The sequence below is a fragment of the Molothrus aeneus genome, chromosome 5 (assembly GCF_037042795.1).
Source record: "Molothrus aeneus isolate 106 chromosome 5, BPBGC_Maene_1.0, whole genome shotgun sequence".
Lineage (NCBI taxonomy): Eukaryota > Metazoa > Chordata > Aves > Passeriformes > Icteridae > Molothrus > Molothrus aeneus.
Window position 1 is genome coordinate 13,786,927 of NC_089650.1, and position 20,774 is coordinate 13,807,700.

The 20,774-nt window shown below is 37.5% G+C and overlaps 1 protein-coding gene across 2 annotated transcripts in view; it reads left to right on the forward strand.

Annotated features, from left to right (window-relative positions):
• BRAF (B-Raf proto-oncogene, serine/threonine kinase) overlaps positions 1 to 20,774 on the forward strand; it is a 76,054-nt gene that overhangs the window by 42,496 nt on the left and 12,784 nt on the right. The window contains exons 6-14 of one of the 2 annotated variants that reach the window (XM_066549758.1): positions 1,078 to 1,226; positions 2,285 to 2,404; positions 10,586 to 10,745; positions 12,293 to 12,329; positions 13,728 to 13,847; positions 16,546 to 16,682; positions 17,351 to 17,468; positions 18,764 to 18,848; positions 20,249 to 20,425. In XM_066549758.1, coding sequence (XP_066405855.1) covers positions 1,078 to 1,226; positions 2,285 to 2,404; positions 10,586 to 10,745; positions 12,293 to 12,329; positions 13,728 to 13,847; positions 16,546 to 16,682; positions 17,351 to 17,468; positions 18,764 to 18,848; positions 20,249 to 20,425 — 1,103 coding nt within the window. The remainder of the gene's footprint in view (positions 1 to 1,077; positions 1,227 to 2,284; positions 2,405 to 10,585; positions 10,746 to 12,292; positions 12,330 to 13,727; positions 13,848 to 16,545; positions 16,683 to 17,350; positions 17,469 to 18,763; positions 18,849 to 20,248; positions 20,426 to 20,774) is intronic. The other variant, XM_066549757.1, reaches the window with a different exon arrangement.

Sequence of the window (20,774 nt, forward strand, 5' to 3'; positions counted from 1 at the left end):
ATTGCAGAGCTGTAATAATCTACTATTTTTGTATTGCTGTATCTATAAAATGTATTCTGGGCCTCCCTGCTGGCTCTGCAGCAGCAATTAACTAATGAACTAACTATTCCCAGAGCAGTGCTGACATCATCAATGATGCAGTGCACAAATATGTTTTGACCTGATAAGGCACCAAGTAAATGGAAGCTGCTAAACAGAATCTGTCTAAATGTTTCCAACTACATACAAAATCCTGGAAATAATGTCTGTCACACTGGGAAAGAAAGACCTTCTATTTCAGCTTAAAACATAGCAAAATTCTATCTGCAAGCTGTTTCAACCTATTTAGCTCAAACAGGCTGTTTGGGTTATGGCTAGTTAGGTGAACCCTAGTAGTAGGCTTACATTTTTTATATCCCACTGAAATTCTGATCATTACATGTAATAATAGAACTAAGAATGTGTTTTTACACTAGTTATTGCTGAATTTGAAAATTAGCGAAATCATTTTCCCCCTATAACAATCTGTGGAGAATGAACAATCACCCTTTTGTGATTCTGAATGTTTCTGAGTTTCAGTAGTCAAAATTACAACTATATCTGTAACCATACATTGAAGCCCTGTGTATATATATATAATATATATATGTGTGTGTGTATGTATATATACATATATATGCCTGTGTATTTCCAGTCCTGTTGGTATTAGATAGAAATGTTCTTTGGCTTCTGGAAAAGTTAGAATATGAAATAGTATTTCAGCAGCTTTTGGTTTTATAGGTTGTATTCAAATAAATTCTCAATGTTTGTGGCTAACATGATAATAGTGAAGTTTTGCTTCAGGTTTTTTGCTCTTGTTCTCAGTGCGGTGAAGCATTAATTCCAAGAAACAGTTGAAGGAACGTTGTAGTGCATGAAAACTGTTTCAAAAAGGAGACGATCTTTTCTGTAAATCTCTTTGATATATAAAACTGTAGCTCCAGCATCACAAAAGAGACTTTTAAGTACACTTGGGGGAGGTAAAAGCAAATAGCCTATCCTGGGCTCCTGGGCTTACAGAAGGGCTCTAGGTAATTGTGCCTGTTTTTGCCAACGCAGGTACGAAAAACGTTCTTCACGTTAGCGTTCTGCGATTTCTGTCGGAAGCTGCTTTTCCAGGGGTTCCGCTGCCAGACTTGTGGCTACAAATTCCACCAGCGCTGTAGTACAGAAGTGCCACTGATGTGTGTTAATTATGACCAACTTGAGTAAGTAATCACACTTGATTTTCAAGTTGAGCCTTTTAACAAGTGCACAGCTGTCAGTGATTTCTTATGTTAAGTCTGTAATTCAGGAAGTCAGAGGAGGTGCCTGAAAAAAAAAAATAGGAGTACAACTGTTCTTGTGAGACTGCTTAATTCATACTCTTTCTGTGCTAGCTCAGACAACCAGTTCATATTTCTTTGCTGGTCTATGAAGTGCTTTTTCTGAAGCATGAATAGGGTTGCTGGGCACTTGACTGTATCAGACAGACCACTCATTGTTCACAGTTGTTATTATTAATCAAAACTGGTTCTTTATTGTGTGATGGCTAGGGCCGTGTTTAAAATTTAGCTGTGGCTTTATTCTCTTCAACCTGAAAAAATGTTGAGACAGTAGTTGATTATAGTGAAATTGCGGTTGGTTTTGCAATAATTGAAAATAAATCTGCTAGCAAGAATAATACCTAGGTAAGAAACATAAAAGAGAATGACCCAAACAGTCCAGTGTTCTTGGATTGAGTTACTGAACTATTTGTTCAAATAGGTCTTTCATGTAGATTTAGGATCTGGTGTAAACTGGGTCTGTTCTATTTGATTAGTTTCAGCAAAGGCTATTAAGTCCTTGAAATAGATTTTTGTATAAGGAATAATTTAAAATGCTATTTTTCTCACCAAGAATGAATTTAATTTTAGTTTATTTTGGTATTTGTAACTGTTTCCATTGGCATCTCTGGAGTTTGTGCTCAGGGTGTTAGTTTATGTACTGATATATATAAGTTGTGCATTCTTGAAGAACTAGATGTTTACAGTTCCATCTAAAAGATTAAAAAATTATTTTCCACAAAGTTTATATTTAAGGCATGATCTTTTGATCCTCTGTGGAGTAAATAATACTTTTAACATACCTTGCAGATTTAATGTGTGTGATCTTTATTTTTAAATTTAGAATTTAATCAATGAGGTTTTGGGGTTTGGGATGTTTTTTGTAGTTTTTGAGTATTATATTGTGAAACTTCTGGATTTTGCACAAGTTAGGTTGTTTTTGTTTTGTTCTTGCCTCACAGTTTGCTGTTTGTCTCCAAGTTCTTTGAACATCACCCCATACCACCGGAGGAGGCCTCCCTAGGAGAGACCACCCCAGCATCTGGATCATACCCCTCAGTGCCCCCCTCAGATTCTGTTGGGTATGAACTTATTCCTGCTGTTTAATAACATAACTTTTCAGTACTGTGCTAAGAAAAACTCAAAGTACTGCTTTGCAGCTCTGCATTGTTGTAATCTGGCTTCTTATGCAAATATATCCAACTATGCTTAACTTAAAAGAAGTGAATGTTTTCATTCACACAAATTCTGTAAATGAATAATGAGCCTAGGTTAAATGTGTGTGTAACTGTCTGTAGAATTGGGGTGTTAACTGTTAAACTGATTTCTTTTACATAATAGCTTAGACCTGGTCTAAACTGGAAAGATTTTATACTTAAAATTAATATAAACCAAAATTATATCCTCACAAACTTTTTTAGTTGGTTATTAGATTATAATTTATATGCTTTGAAGTGACAAATGTCACTTTGAGAATAAACCACATTACTATAAGGCTGATGTGAACAGGTGCCAGTTCCAGGTTCATAATACTGTCTTAGTAGCTTTTCCACATACACTGCTTTAGTATCCTCCAGACCAGCTGTCTTCTTCATGTTCATGTTGAGGTATACCAATAGCATCTGTTGCTGCAGCTCCAGGTTTTGCAAAAGTAGATCTCTAAAACAATTTCCAACAAAGATTCTGGACCCTTTCTCCATGAAGAGATAAGAGACCATATTTAAATTATGTTCCCAGTAGCAAAGAGATCAATGACACCATCCATCATTAGGTAGTTGAACAAATGTCCAGGCAGGAGTAACTCAGGGATGTATATCACGCTCAAGAAATCTGGTGCATGTTTATTAAGAACACCAAATACAGAAGCCTTCAGAAAACCATTCCCAGGACATGTGTGCTGTGTGGAGTTGAGCTGAATGTGGCAGAGAGGATCTCTTGGATTAGTGAAAATTGTGCCTAAGTAAAGCAGAAACACACTGGAAGCTACGCAGGCACCTCTGGACTCTTTAACTAGAAGATAAATTTTTTGGGCAGCCAAGAGTGTTTTATAGAAGACCAAATAAAATGCCTCCCAGGAAAACAGATTGACAGTCCTGCAGAGGGAACCTCACTTGGTAAGTACAGAGATTATGTTCCTACTTCTTCTATTTTGTGCAGATTTGAGTGAATTCAAAAGTACTTCTTCAAGGTAGTGCATGTTGCCTTTAGATCCTGTGGATATTAGTAGAGCAGATTGTGGGAAAGGCTGTTTGTCAAGTATTTGTTGTGCTACAGCCAAAATTGTAACTGAGCTAGAACTATTAATTCATGAAGAAACTTGTTCATACCAGTTGTGTTAAACGCTAGTGGATGTCAAAAACACTATATAGCTCTACTCTTAATATTCTAAATTGTCCTGCTTTTCAATTGCCTTTGCATCACATTGGTCCATTCTTACCAGCTTGTGAGGTCACAGCAATATGGATTATCTTGATACATGCACTACTTCAGGCAGTCTTAGTTTTGAGAAGTGAAAACAGAAGAAAAAAAATTAGACCAAAGCTGGTTAATGCCTTGAGATCTTTAACTTCGCATACATAAAAATGTTAACATTTAAATACCCTTGCTAGTTGCTGTTTAGGAGCTTTTCTCAAGTGTTGCATCTATAAATGTATGTAATTGCAGAAGATGTCAAGCACATCCTTTCTGCTTTTTTGCTTTGTTGTCCACTTTATTGATAAACAAAACAAAGGCATACATCATGCCTGCAAAATTCTGTTCATTTTGGAAATGGTTGATGATTATCAACTGGTGTTCATATGTAATATGCATGTTAGTCATACAGTGTTCCCCTAGCATCCGTGTATGTAGGATTTCCTTTCCAGAAGTAGCTCAGATGTTACTGGATGAGCATATAGCACTGTCCATACCTTTTTCCAGTTATCTTTCATGCCTTTCTTTAATCATACATTTCTGCTTTTTAAGAACATAATTGTGGAAATATTAATCTAGCTGAATTTAAAAAGCTGGCCTTTTCTACAAAAACATGTACTCACCTGTGGTTTTATTAAAGAGGACTGTTACAATATGGACAGCAGCTCAACTGGAATTTTAAAAAAAGGCTGACATTTGAGCTTGTCTGGGAGGAAAATACGGGATTGAAATTTGAGAGCTAAATAATGGGATGGAAAATATGAGGAAGTAGTGCTTTATTAACACTTCCTAGATTAATAATTGTTCTTTTGCTTTCTCTTTTCTAGCATCTTGCATGGAACAGCTGACAGAGGAAGAAGGGATGTTAATAATTGTTTGGTAAACCTGAGGAAGGAGAAGGCAAACATCCTTCTTCATCTCTAGCCTTGTGAAGGGATCCCAGCAGTAGGCCAAGTGCCCAAAAAGAAGGAAGTTTGTGTTGCAAGACAAGTTGGAGAGTGAAAGTGTGCAATGGGAGCAAATGGAAAAGTTTGGAAGAGCAAGGGACATAAAGGAAGATCCTTGGACATGATGCAAAAGCTGCTAAACATGTTGGAGAACTGTTTCACTTTGCTGGTGTGCAACATCCTAAAGCAATCCAGGCCTGTAGCCTTTCTTTCTTCCAACTGTGAGCCATAGTCAGTCCCTCCAGGTTTTCTACCCCAAGGTGTGGGAGCACATATGGTCCCATTTCACATTTTTGAACCCCTTAAAAAATTGTATCCAGCCTCAACATTAGGTTTTGTGTCCCGTTTTAGTTTTTTCCATTTGCACTATCCTGTTGTGCCAGAACAACCATTTTAGTTATAATCTGCAGTTAAATGGAAAGAAAAGTGTAGGTTTCCCTGCTAAGAGCCATTTGTAATAAAATGGAAGTAAGGAAACTGTATATCAGGCATTGTATTTGTTTCGTTCCTTGCACTGTCATGAAGTTTCTTTTCCATCTTGGCTTGTAGGATATGAGCACAGAATTTCTGTGAACCCAGTTCCCTCAGTCTCAAATACATGAAAAAGAGAAATAAGCAAGTTGGCAACATCTTGGCTCTTTGAAAAACAGCATTTCCCAATATGCTTCGTCTTCTAAGTTGAAGGAAGAAAAGGGGAATGTCTGGTGCACTGTTCTTGGAAGCTTGCCAGTCCTTGCCTTTGAGCAGGCTCCAGCTTGTGATTAAACACCTCTGCTTTCCTTTCTGCCTTCCAACTGTTCACTGATCATTCTGCTTCAGCTGAAGATACTTGAATGTCTAGAAAAGCTTCTGAAAAGCCAAGGAAGTGAAGATACAGTCTTAAAATATTACATTTTATGCTACAATGTCATTTAGATCCTGTGTGTATAAGTGAGCAAAAGCTTCATGTTTTAATTCATAAAACAGTGAACTTTTCCTCTAAAAGTTCTGGCACCAGGCCTTTTCCAGGTTACTCCATGAAAATGTTCCCAGTGTTCCTACAATATACAGGTTGAGTTGATATCATTCTTGCTTTGCAGAAAAGGTTTGGTATCAGAATCTTTTCATCAGAATCAGAAAACTCTCAGTCCATACAACAGGTGAGGGAAACCTCTTGCTCTCCAAAACTTTATTTGCAAAACCCTGCTAGTGAACTGGACCTGGTTTGGAGGACTAACAGTGACAATGTGGTTCTCTTGATAACCCCTGGTATATGAAGCTGTGGGGTATTTTAGGCTCATCAGCTTTGATCTGGGCTCAAAGGCCATTATAAATGAGTGCACACCATTGTGATACTCCTGGCAGTTGTTTTTCACCTAGAAGCCAACATGGATGAAAACAAGTTGTCATGGTATAAAAAACTGCACTAATTTGTATGGGGTATTGACTCTCAGATCTGTCCCATGATGCTTCTAGACTGACTTCAGAGGGTGCTGCAAGAAAGATATTTGGCTTGTAGTTACAAACTTGGTACTGCTGTCCTTTTCTCCAAACTGGCATTTGATTTGGGATTATTGATTTGGGATTATTATTTCCAGGCTGCAGGGATGGGGAAAGAAATAAAAAAGTTAGGTTTTCTGGCAATGTCTATGGAGTACCACAGTAATTAAATCAGAACCTGTTTGGCTTCCACAATTTCAATTTACCTGCTTGCTACTGTAGCTGAAATACCACTGTGTCCCAGATCCTTAGCAGTCCTAAGAAACTGCTTGGAACTGGAAGTGCACTGTGTTCTTCATTAAGGGCAGTAACAACAACCAAATCCAGTCTGGTGTTAACACTCTGGTGTAAACAAAAACAATCCAAAACAAGCCTTGATACACATTTTAGCTTGCAGTAGGTTTGGTTTGGATGTATGTGTGCAGCCTTACAGATAAGTAGTGTGTGCAGCACTGTGCCCAGTGGCTAAACTGAGATGGACTTGTTCAGGGTGTGAGGAGGAGAAAGAAAATCTCAGTCCAGGAAAGATGCTGTCATTTTAAAAAGGAATGGGTGCACACCATATAATTGAAGCTAGGTGAATGTGAATTTTCAGTTCAAGCATTTGCTCAAGTACAGCAAAATAAAAATACAGTCCACAAAAACTTGAAGCCCAAATACACCTATCATAAGAAAAATTTCAAGAAAAATCTTTCCTGCCTAGACCAGCTCTTAAACAGTTAAGAAACATCACATTGGTGAGTAAAGGACATTAAGGAAAATCTGTATTAAAATTTTCTTTTGCATTTGTAAAGTGAACTTATTTGTATCATTGCAAGTTCTAAAATCCAATAGACATACTGTATATGATTTTATAAAATATTTTGTTTATGTATAGCATAACATGTGCAGACACTTTTCTGAGTTACCGTACTCTTTTTTGTGGACTCAGTTTTGTGGAATAGTAAATCTGGGCACTTGCTATGCTTGGTAAAGGGTATAAGTTATTCTTGTTTCCTGATAAAACATCTTTCTATTTTGCCTTATAAAAAGGGAGGGAACAATGTGTCAATCCCAAACATATGGTTCAAAAACATGTTCTGTCATGCTTTTCCACTGCCTAGAAAGGTTATAACATATTAGATTGAGATTTGACAACATCAGCTTGTTGCCTCAGAAGCTGAGAATCATTTGTTAAAGAAATGCCCACATCTTGGAGGCTGGGAGAAAGTGATTTATCTGCTTACTTGGAGAAAGCCTCCTTTAGCAAGGTGGCTGTGAACTGTTCACAAAGGCCACAGGAGCAACAGAAACCCAGATCCTGATATTCAAATTGCATGTTCCTTTTAAGCCTCAGCCTGTTATTTTTTTGGGGGTGGGGGTTGGTTTTTTGTTTGTTTAAATTTTTTTGGTGTGTTTGGTTTGTTTGGGGCCTCTTTTTTTTTTTTTTTTTTTTTTTTTTTTTTTTTTTTTTTTTTTTTTTAGTGTCTTTTGTCACTATGTCACTATGCTTCCATAGCCTAACAACTAGTTTTGGAACTGGCCTGGAATAGACCATGTCACCCTTTTCCAAATGGTATCTGGCCCTTTTAGCTCCAGTGTCACTTCTACTCCTCTGGAGTAATTTCAGTGTAGGAATACTTTAGGAACAGCCTTTGGTAGCTCAGAGGATCACTGTGTTCTTTGTGGTGATGTGATTTTGATAGAACAAGATCTTGATGCAGACCAAGATCCAGCTTTTGCCACAGGCAGAAGGTGGTGGTAATAATATTCTGAGCTTGTGATCTCAGTAGGCTGTCTTAGCTAGCAAACCCTTTGTCTCTTTTATTTCAGTAGTTATCTTTTTCAAGAAAAAATTCCATTTAGCATAAATAACCTATTTTTTTCAAAGTGTCTCAAGGATACCCATTAATAAAATCATGATGGAGCACGTGGCTAACTGCTTATGAGGTTCCCATCTCTGGATTCTTTATTGTCTAAAGCCCAGAGATCCTCCAAGTAATAGCTTAGAGACTGAAGAAAAAAAAAAGAAAAAAAGAAAATTCTTTATCAGTCTATTTTCTAAAGATCTGGACTTCCCCCAGTAAGAATTTAATGAGTAGAAAAAGCTGTTCAAGTTGTTTTCAAACATGGTATGACGTAGCATGCTGTCTGTGTTAGCAACATGATGGACTTGATGACCTGTGACCAGAAATACAGAAGTAGCAGATGACCATTTATGACTCAAAGGAGGATGTAATTGAAACAATATTTCCTCAATCTGGTTTTCACTCCCTTGTCTTACTCATGATCACAGAGTATCTGATTGCTTCTGGTTTTGTCATGTGGCAGAGCTCAAATGGTCTGTCACAGTCAGTCCTGGTGCAATGTTCTGATGGATGTTGTGATATATTTCCCTTAATTTCCTTATTACCTGAGAACTCTCAGGAAGTTTAAGCAGGAGTTAGCTATCCCAGCAATGACAGTACTGGCCTGGTTTAGACACTTTTTAGACTTTTCTGCTGATACTGTTTTTGTGCAGCATATGACACGCTTGCCTTAAGATGAAAGTGCAGTGCCTTTAAATGTCAGTCAAGTCCTGCATTAGGATCTGTGCAGTGTCCCATCTCCTGATGTGTGTTCTAGTCACATGATTTACTTACAAACACATTCAGGAGTTCAAAACTTCCTCATCTGCAATATTTTACCTGAAGGTACTTGAGTACCAATGAATGAAAACTTCAGTTTATGTGTATGTACAACAACTGCATTTAAGAAAATAGTTCTGAAATTATAAACAACTACTGAAATACGCTGGGTTTTTCAAGGCCCTTTCTCAGAGATTTGACTATTGCTAGTTTTAGTTTATTGCTTCCCAGTATCTTCCCAATATCTATATTCTGTCATGTGACAGTAGGTAACTGTTCTTTTTTTCCAAGTTAAGCAGGGTTAAACCCCCTTCCTCTTCTTCCCAAATGTATTCAGGTATTTCATTGAAAGACTTATTAGATTGTTACCTGAATTAATTCACAAGTACTTTGTTTTGCCATTTTCGGTTGTGAGATTGTTGGCCAGGAAGGAAAAGATGCCAGGCACTTAGGATACTGATAGCACTGATTTCTGGGATCAATGCCAAACTGGATAAACTTTTCAATGAAAAGTAGGATAGTAGGCTATAAAATAGACCTGTTTCTGAAAAAATGCCAAGATGTCCTGTTGAAAATTGTAAAGGTTTTTTAGGAGGCCAAGGAGCATTGCTTACAGGAGGTGGCATCAAACCTATTGCTGCTATATGCTGCTGTCAGTTTTGTTTCTGAAGCTTCTCCCTGTGGACATTGTCTTTGTGGGCTTGATAATTAATCCATGACTCATTGAATGGCTGGAGGACTCCACTCCTCTTTTAGAACTTAGAAAAAGAAACCAACTTTTAAAAACCTTGTTGTCAGATAGCATGTATATTTTACCATGAAGTTTTCTTTGACAAAGGTGGCAAATGTTTTCATTAGCCTTTTGCCTTACATCCATTAGATTGAATCATTAGACTTAAGAGTGACTGACCTTGACTAGGATAAGAGATAATTGCCAGTTTATTGCACTTTAACAAAATTAATGGATAATCGAAGAAGTGACTTTGTCTTTTTACAAACAAAAAACCCAAGTATTTAGTTGTTTTGTCTTTTGAAAATTCAATTTGTTATACCATAATTATAGGCTATATCTACATATTTATGACTGGCAGCGTTTGCATTTCTTCAGGAAGCCTGTTTGTGTATTCTGAAGACTTACCTTTTCAGTCAATACCTATTGCATTGTAGCACTGTAAATAACATTTGAAATATTGTGCTATTCAAAGTTGTTTCTTAAAGGTTGAGGTTAAAGGTTGATATGTTTATTTTTCGTATCAATGATACATTGGCCATGTTGTTTTTAGTATCAATAATACATAATTATTAATCAATTAGGTTGAATGACCAGATGTAATTTTCACTCTTTCTTTGTTGAAAAATCCATAGATTTTGTTTTATGACATTTTCTGACTGTAACATTAATATGAGATGTTAAGCATTTTTAGTTCTCAATTGGTTACCATTAAAATGAGTATATTGCATTGACTCAGAGATGAGGAAACTGCAGAGTATCTTGCTATCTGCAATGCATGTTGGGCAGCATGAGTTTTTCAGACCAGGATTTATTATTACTAGTTTGGCATTGTATGGTGGAGTTTTCTTTGTTTTAAGTCAGAACACTTCACAGCCATGTGATCAGGTAGTTGATATAACAGAGAGTTGTTGCAATTGATCATAGGGGAGTAGAGACCATTCATTATGAATTGTTTTTATTCAGGGCTTTAGATCAGATTTTTTGTTATGTGTTATTATAGTTGAAAAGGACTTACCACACCCACTATGCAGTGTTTGAAGCCATTTGTAGACCTAAATCCTCTTTTTCCTTGACTTTGTTTCTCAGACCACCAATTCTCCCTAGTCCTTCTCCTTCAAAATCCATTCCAATCCCACAGCCCCTCCGACCAGCAGATGAAGACCATCGGAATCAATTTGGGCAACGCGACCGATCCTCCTCAGCTCCCAACGTCCACATCAACACAATCGAGCCAGTCAATATTGATGTGAGTACTGCTCACCCTTGGATCAGGAATAGTAGATGGGATGTGTTCCTTGTGAATATCAGTGTGCTGAATTCATTGTGTACACAATGTGCACTATGGTTCTAACATAATCCTCAGTGATCTACCAGAATACTCAAAGATCATTTATTTTTCCTTTTTTTAATAGATTTTTTGCTGTTGAGAGCTGTAAGAACACAATCCATTCTCTGAAAGCAGAACTGCCTTTTGACAGTTCTGTCCTTTTCATTTTCAAAGAAATATTCTGCCCTAAACAACTGCCTCTTTCTGTTCTGCCATTAGTCCCAAGACTTATGCTGTAGCCGGTAACCACTCTTGCAAACCATTCTGTGTTAAACACATTGTTATGCAAGATTTGAGACTTTGTAGTATTTGTATTCCAAGTAATAATTTTGGAATTGAAGGAAACTAAATAATTAAGCTGAGTTCATGTATTCTGATAGTTCGCATATTCTGATAGTTCTTTATGAGTTCAAGAGCCCAGTTTATGTCGTTCTGAGCATCCCTTTGGAGTGTTCAGAAACTGCTACATTAAGATTTTTCCACAATTTTGCAATCTCTGGATGGTGAAATGTAGCTAATAATAATGGTTGGTATTAGCATAAGGACGCCTAGGACCTTTCAAGATGTTGCCTTTTGCTAACTTTGCTAACATACACAGTTGGTATTTTATCCTTAAGTCTGCTCTCTAGAAAATAGTCATTTGTTGGGTGAGCAGTCTTGAAATCTGCCTGGACACTGAGGCACAAAATCAGTTTTGCATGTGAGCTGAGGGAAAGGTGAAATGTTAATTTTAAGGGTGGCTGTGTAGGTATTTGCATGTGGTATATGGCAGTGGTGCAGCTGAGGCATAGCCAGTGCTTTTGACAAAGCACAGGTGCATAAGGGAACAAATATAAATATGGAACAAGAAAGGAATAAATATAACCGTGTAGTAAAAAAAGTTTTATTATAAAAATGGACATACAGAAGCAAACTGCTAGAATTTTCTCCTTCTGTTTATAGAATCCTTAGTGTAGTTTGCTTTTAGTCTGGACATGTTGCAAAAGATAGTTTCAGCTCACAGAGGATTGCAAGTGAAGAAAGCCTTCTGCAGTTAGTCATTTCTGAGAAGAACAGTGTGCCTGGCTATGCAAATCAGGTGTGTTGTTACAAGAAAAAAGAAAGCAGGATTCATTTGACTGATGTACCTCAGTTCAGAAAATTGATGTCCCAGGTTCTGATATGATAATTCAAACCATTTCTGCTACTGACCAGCTGTGTTTTTAAATCAATATTTTCTTGTCAGCATCTCTTCTGAGTGTTGTACATTTCACTTTACTGCAGAGAGATGCTGTTTTAAAGCAACTTAATTTTGAGAAGTGTAGTAGTTCTTTGCATCATTGCTATTAGTAAGTCAGGGTAGGAAACCACTTTTATTTCATGGGCAACACATGACACTATGAATTCACAAACTTATCAGTCTCAATTGATTCCAGAATGTAAATGTTAATACCTAAATTAAACACAGCTTTTTTAATTTTTTATAGGACTTGATTAGAGACCAGAGTTTACGAGGAGAGGGAGGTAAGTAGCATTTAAACCAACTACTGTGTTACTTTTAATTGCATAACTGTTTTGTCCCTTCCAATTACCCCACTTCCTTCTACAAAACACAGCCACAATGCAAAATATGACTAGAACAAAAAAGTGAATTTACATTTGCTTGTCCATGAACTTAGTATTTGTTTCACGAAGATTTGAGTCATTTGCTGGTCATTCTGGGAGTGGGGGAGACAGAAGGAGAAAAAGTTTTGAATTAGTATCTAGTTTTTTTAGTTTTAAAATTACTTTTTTACTCTTTCTCTCACCCACCCACATACACACACACACACTTCACTCACATGGCTGCACACAGATACACTACAACTTCCCAAAGATTTTTATGCCTGTTGTTACCTTTTCACACATGGAAACAACAGGGGTTTTCAATGAAAACCATCGTGGTACGTGGGCCTTCCATAGGAACTGCTGCATCCTAAAGCAGCTTGAAATACTCCAGTTCTTCTCCCCCTCTACCCCTGCTGAAGTTGCTGCTTTGCTGTACTGCATGCCTGTGCTACTCTTGGAAGCAGATTATTAGGATCTTACACTAAAGCCAGGTCTTTTTATGTTTCCTTCAGGAACTCACTGCCCTAATTCAAAGTTAAGTCACAACTAGCGGCCAGGGGGTTTATTTTTCTTCATCTGTTGTGCACGGGCCTCTTAAGTCACTTCTCCCACTGGTTGTCAAGGTCCTGAAGGGGGCTTCTAATGTGCTGTATTTATTCCTATGAATATTAGAATAAAATAGAAATATTGAAAATACAGAAATACTGAGTAGGGCAGGCATATGACAGTTTTTCCAACTCCAAATCAGTAACACAATTGTCTCCTACTGATTATAACTTGCTTCAGCCATAAGTATGGGTCTGAATTACCATAGCGAACCCTTTCCTGATCTCAAAGGTTTTGTACTCTGGACTTTCACTCACTTTGTTCCTCCCATGCAAATCTGGTATTTGGTAGGATGTGTTGTGTTTGATGGAGCTGTCTTTAATAATGCCAGCAATAGGCACTTTAAAGAAAGAAATTTCCTTTAACCCTGCAAGCTACTAATTGCAAATTGCCAGTTTAAGCTATTTTTTGTATGTGTTGATAGGTGTGGCTCTCCAGAGTTTTGCCCATTTTGTCCAACATTTAAATGTTGTGCGATCATGTTGGTTTTAACTTTTGATCATAAACCGTCTGCTTGGCATCTGAAAGCAATTGGCTATTTCCAGTCCTGAAACAGTGTTCTTGGGAATTGACTTTTTTTTCCTCCAAAGTACAGAAGAAATCTATGATTAGGAGTCAAAGCATCCTAGTTATTTCCCATGACTTCTTTCATTTCTTCTATGTGTCTGTCTTTCTGTCTCTGCCTGCCCGTCTCTTTCTCTCTAACAGCCCCTTTGAACCAGCTGATGCGCTGTCTTCGGAAATACCAATCCCGGACTCCCAGTCCCCTCCTTCATTCTGTCCCCAGTGAAATAGTGTTTGATTTTGAGCCTGGCCCAGTGTTCAGAGGTAGTTGGGCTCTTCTTTCTTGTTTTCACCCAAACAAAATAAGTAAAACCACAGATGCTGTTTGTGCCTCACCCTCACACCGTGTGTATGTAAGTGTGTGAGTTTATCAAAACACCTCTGTTTTCTGCTTGGCCTGGCTGGAATGCTTTGAATGTGCTTTTCACACATACTCACTTTCACCTTTACACGCTTGAAAATGATTATAAGTGAACTCTGACTTAAATCTTCAAAAGCAAGGAATTTCGTAGTTGAGGTTTTTCTGTGGACTTTAACATAATCTTTCTAAACAAAAGGGCATTGGATTGCATTGCAGTGATTTTAAATATAAAATGATGTCCTTAACTTAGAATTTCCTTGACTGTTCAGTTTAAGTCAGTTCAGTGCTGTAACAGTCTTCTGTATTTAATATTCTCTGTTTTGAAAAGTGATGTAGGAAATCAAATGTGAATTACAAACATTTCCATTGATATCTTGTTAGGTCTCAAGCTTTTCAAGTAATGTGTCATGTCAGCTTTCAACAAATACTTCATTTTAATAGTGTGCTAGTGACACCACATTGGGGCTCTAGGTGGTTTTAGTAGTTTTTATTTAGTTAGTAAATTTGACTGAAACAGTATTTCCGTCCCATACTATGTAAAATAAGATTAGATTAGATTTTCGTGTCATTGGCCGTGGGGGTAATTCAGGCCTTGAGCTGTCAATGGATCTGTTGTATTGCACAAAATCCCAAAAAAACTCTGTGGGATTTCATATGCTGGAGAAACCAACTATTGAGTAACAGCATGAAATGTTCATACTTGTGTCTCCACATAATACGTGTAGAAATGGTTAGTTCAGTGCATGTAGTGTGGTTTTCAAATGCTACCATCTTGGCTGTTTCAAAGACTCTTGTTTCAGAATATATCAAGAGCAGTTCACCTTTTGAACTTCTGAGTAAAAGATCTTCCAGAAGAAGACTTCTTTGTACGAAGTCAGGTGTTCCCAACAAGCAAACTGGCTGCAGAATGCAATATGTTACGTACTGCTTCAGAGTCCAAGCTATTGACTTAAATCCAGCATTATCTGAACTATTCTACTCTAATAACTTGAAAACAGCCCATCTGGTATTATTATGAACAGATTAACTACAGTGTTCTGCCATGTGCTGGAAGCATTTTTGGTGAAGGGTGAACATTGTGCTAGTGTTCCCATATTGCAGGATTAAAATTTAAATAGAAGATTTTAACTACCTCAAAGAAAATGCATCCCAGATCTTTCCTATTGCAGAGGAAATCTGTAGCCCAGTAAACTTCTGGAAAATTGCTCATGTTCTGGGAACACCATACATTTGATTCCATGTATGTTTGATTTCAGATGAATCATATAATAAATAAATGACAGCATAGTGACCGTAACATGAACACAAGTCCATCCTTCAGGTCACTGGCTTCCACCTGCTTATAAATGTAGTTAGGATGCACAATATACATCATTATTGTTGCTTTAGTATGTGGGACAGTTTACAGATGCTGTGTCCCGTTTTGTATCTGTAGGTATGTATTACAAGTGCATAGATTTTATCTTAGTGAGTCCAGTGATGGATACATATAGTCTGATAAATTAGCATGCACTGAGTGACTGAGCTTAAGCAGCAGTTTAAAAAGTCACAAAGTCCTAGTTGCCATTAGGAGACACTTTTTGCTTAGGAGGGGAGCTTCTAAGAGAATATGAGGAGTATTTTCTTCCACCACTTGCCAGAGCACTGATGTGAGAGAAGGCAGTGGAATGTTAGAGGTCTTGTTCAATGACATACATTGTTTAGCAAAGCAGCATGAATTTAATTAACAGTTGACCCTATTTTATGTCCTTTGCATTGGAAGGGTCAGCATAACCTTGTTAGGAATAATTGTGATGTATTTTAAAAAGCAGTGTCTAGGTGAAGTGCTCTATTTGAAAAGGGCCACTGGGGCTCTGAAACAGCTCTTAGTAACATTTTCCTGCATAGATTTGTTTAGATAACCTACAGGCCACAGACATACTGTTCTTTTTGTGCTTCCTAGAATATGCTTCAAATAGCTAACTAAAGTAATTGTGCTTTTTTAGTCCTTTCTAAAGTCTAATATTTATTTTTAAGTAATAGTTCTCTGCTAACAGCTTTAAAACAGCCAAATGATTTTCAGGTGGCACTTGGAGACTCAACCAGAAAACATTTCAATTATTTGCATTTAGTCTATTTTGATTCCAAAGTACAATAGTCCAGCTATTTGTTGGGTTGGGTTCCTAAAAGCTTAGCTACAAGAAATATCAGAGGTAGATGCTGCTAACTGAAATGCTACCGTTCTTCTCAAAGAAACTGATGAATTTTTAAAAATACATCTTAAAGTATTTTTTTCTTAATTAAAAAAGACATTGTCTTTTTGTTAATTCATGAACAAGAGAATGGAGACCATATCAAATATATATAAATCTTCACAGGGATGTTATATCAAATATATAGAAATCTTTACAGGGATGTTTGGTACAGATTTGTCTCTTCCTGAAATCTGAGACATGAGCACTAATGTAACATTAGGACAATATTCCTGTTGTTTGTTCTCTCTTAACATTCACATTGATGTTTAGAGATACTGCATCTTAAACACAATTCTTGCACCTAATAGCAATACATTCTTGTAAGGGAGATTCTTACAGATAAAACTATCCTATTTCTGAAATTTAGGCTCAGCTGCAGGCTTATCTGCAACACCTCCTGCTTCTTTGCCCGGGTCACTAACCAATGTGAAAGCGTTACAGAAATCACCAGGACCCCAACGGGAAAGGAAATCATCCTCATCCTCAGAAGACAGAAATCGAATGGTAAGGGAAAGATCAGCTGTTTTCTTCTGTAGAATTATTGCACAACCATATTCCTCTCATTTTTCTTTCATCCAAGTTCTATAAATTATTTTGAAGATGAATATGGCACTGATCAAGGACTTGAAACCGATAAATAATAGAGTGGGATAACCCACTTTAAATCCATAAATAATTGTGGGACTGATATATAAATAATTTAAATAATTGACTAAACTCACTTTTACTGGTGTGACTCATATTGTAATGTCACTTTCCCTTCATGTAACAACTTTTCCCACCATGATTCATAAACTTTGAAAGTACCAAATGTATGTAACAATACATGAAAACATAAAAATATCCACCTTTTTAAAAAGTCACAGTTTATTATTACGATTAACAATTTAAAATCAAATACTACTTTCTTTTTGGTAAGCATTTCTTAGTATTTTCTGGTTTTAACAGTGCCAGAAAGCTGTTGCAAATGTTTCATGCCAGGTAATAATTTGGCATACCTGTGTCCTGAGGTTTTGTGTAGGGCTAAGTTGAGAAGTCAAAAGACAACGTCTGAAAAAGAACATTTTTTTAGGACATTATTGATGGTGAGAATTTTTTAACAAAGGAGCTGTTTTCAGAGACATTAATGCACTTGTTTTCTTCCTTTTTATTGTTTTTGCACATATATAAAGAAAACTCTTGGTCGACGGGATTCAAGTGATGATTGGGAGATACCAGATGGACAGATCACAGTTGGACAAAGGATAGGATCTGGATCATTTGGAACAGTCTACAAGGGAAAGTGGCATGGTATGTGGCCATGGTGGCAAACAGTTGTTCTTGAGGAGGTCACAGTGCCTGCCAGGGCACACCCAGCTGGACAGCAGCTTCCCAGACACACACCTGGGCTTCTGGTGGGCACCAGGCTGAGCCAGCAGTGTGCCCATGCCACAAAGAGGGAAGATGGGTGTGGAAACCCAGGGCACAGGGAATATTTCTCTGTCTGCTCTGGGGTGCCCTGACCCCCAGGGGAGCACTGACTTTGACCCTCATTCATGGACAAAGTTTCCCAGACTTCAAGATAGACTGGAATCCACAAAAGTGTGAAATAGATCATAGAGAGTAGTGTAGGTGTATCACTTGGTGAGAAATTTAGGTGTTGGGATTTTTGGCATGTTGTGCATGGAAGCAAGATGGAGGGCACAGGGTGTTGTCCTGGGTTTCTTCTTCATGCTTCTTTTTCCTTCTTCATGGGTTTGGGTGGCATTTTGTAATTGGGCAGAAAAGTCTGCATTGCAGCTCTTTGGGGTCAGTTATTGGGTTAAAAGGGAAAATAATCTAGGTGTCAGTTCTTAATTGGAGAGTTTAGTTCCTAAAAGACCTTGTAACAAGAGATTGTTGGCCATTTTGAGCCATCTAATGAAAAGCTGCTAAACTCACATTAGTGAGACTGTTTTACTGACAAGAAATACTCATTCTGAACATGAACTACCATCTCAAGTGCCTTCAATCAGACTCAGAGAAACCAACAACCGGTACCCCAGCAACTGGGACCCCCACAGATGGGCTCCTGGGCTGCACTAGGTATTGCCAGAAGGTTGAGGGAGGCAATCCTTCTCCTTAGCACTGGTGATGACACACCTGGAATGCTGGGCCCAGTTCTGGGCTCCTCTGAGCAAGAGAGATGTGGGCAGAATGGGGAGACTGCAGTGAAGGGCAGTAAATATGAGTTTTAAATTAATAAGTAGTGTGCTAAATAACCAGTGTAAGAACTTCATATTGCTTGGAAACTCAACTCTTGCATGTTCTTCCGAACTGAGAAATTATTAAAGATGAAACATTACAAGGGCAGAAGTATTCCTCTTGATGAAGGAGGATTTCAGATGTGTATTTTTAATACCTTTGACCTGGCTATGATTTCTCAGAGTAAAGTAAGAATAGTATTTCTACATTTTATTGAATATTGACTTACTTTAAAATTGTAGTGATATATTTCATGTAAGCTAAAAAAACAGTGTATCCCAAAATTTCTGATGCTCTGTACAGCATTCTCTCAAGAGAGGAATGTGTATCAATGGCACTTACTAAAAATTTCTGTTTTAAAGGTGATGTGGCTGTGAAAATGTTGAATGTTACGGCACCCACACCTCAACAGTTACAGGCTTTCAAAAATGAAGTAGGAGTGCTCAGGTAAGAATATTTTTAATGGCACAAAATAATGTGTGTAGATTTGTGCTTCATTAATCACTGAATTTTTAGATCTCCATTGGAACACATTGGTCTCACTCCTACATGATGATACAGTTTTAAATAACCATTTAAAAATATTTCTTTGTACCCATTATATGTGCTTGTCTGCACACCTATGTTGGCAATACATATATGTCCAAACACTCAGAAGTAGTTACTCCCAATGTACTATCCCCAGGGCATAGTCAAGCTTAAGTGTGAGCTATAGGCCTTTCTTTCCTCTCATTCACATTTTGCAATTGAAGGAGAACATGACTAATGGTTGGTTTTTCAGCTACAGTCCTGCCCATGTTCAGTAACATTAATTTCTCTGAGATTTTTTTTTTTTAATGTAATTCTTATAAAGTCATTTCATGATTTCCTTTTCTCAAGTCTACTGCTTCTGCTATCTCAGAGGAGGTGTTTGTTTTGGGTTCAGCTCTTAAAGATCCATCAGCATGACATGATAGAATATACATTTTGAAGAAACATTACATCAAAGTACAATCCAGAGCAGTGTCAAGCATAATTATGTTTTAAGAAACAAAACAGCAAGAAGGTTTTTGTCCCTGGAAACCTGATGGGTTGAGCTGGGCGCCTATGCTGTGGAAACATTCCAAATAAGCTACAAGGAGAAAAGGACAAGTCAGCCTTTTACCCTAGGAAAATGTTAGTTCCAAAAACACTAAGCTCATAGTTGTGGAAGTAGAGGCTTTCTGGGCTGTGCTACTTTAGGTATCTCTTAATTTTCTTGACAGAATTTTTTTGACAGAACTGAATGAAATCAAACATCTTAGTCCAACTCTCTGCTGATAGTCCCTTTGATGGAGCCCAGCCTGTTTGATACATAGTCACTTGTTGTATCCTTTGACCAGACAAGGCAGATCTACCTATTGTTGTGCTTTCTCCATTAGGATTCATCATGACTTAACTTTGTGGTAGGATTTGCAAGAAACTGCTTATTTTTTGTTTCTTCAGCAGTTACTCTCAGCATCACTTGAAAATTCTTGAACCTGAACAAGGCACAGTCTCATAGCATAGCACTGTCCTAGCCCACATTGCTGCAAGGACAAAGGCTCACATGCTGGCATCTCATGTTAATTTTTTAATAAAAGAAAACATAAAAGAGCTCTGACATTTTTCAGTTACCCCAAAGTAGTTATTCCATGTTAGTATGATGAGAAGGGCTAACTTCAGGAATAATTAATTAAATTAATCTAACAAGAGGTTCTCATAGTAAAAGTTGAGATTGACCCAACACCTTCCGTTTGGAAATATATTTGTAGTTTGTGATAGATCTGCCTGGGTTTTCCTGACTTCTTGACCCGATTTCCTCCTGATTCTTATGTTTTTGTAAACAGGAAAACACGACATGTGAATATCCTGCTTTTCATGGGTTATTCAACAAAACCCCAGTTGGCTATTGTTACACAATGGTGTGAAGGGTCCAGTTTGTATCACCATCTACACATCATTGAGACCAAATTTGAAATGATCAAGCTAATTGATATTGCACGACAGACTGCACAAGGCATGGAGTAAGTATTGGATTGTCTGCAAATGAGCACTGGGGCAATGTTTACTTATCCCCTTCACACTCTGGCTGACACAGGTAAAAAGGCCAGCTCTCTGCTCACTTGGCTGAGCCCAGGGTCCTGTCTCAATCATCAAAGCATTTGGTGAAAGTATCAGAGCTCTCTGAATAACAGGTTTCAACATCTGAAGAGAACATCCCTATTTTGTTCTAAGGATTGTAAATAATCCTTACTCCATAGAGGGCCATCGAGTTAGAATTTACCAAACTAGCCAAGTACTGTATGTCAAAATCAGAACATTGCTGTAAGACCAGAGGAATTGCACTTCAGCTGTAAAACCACTATGATGATT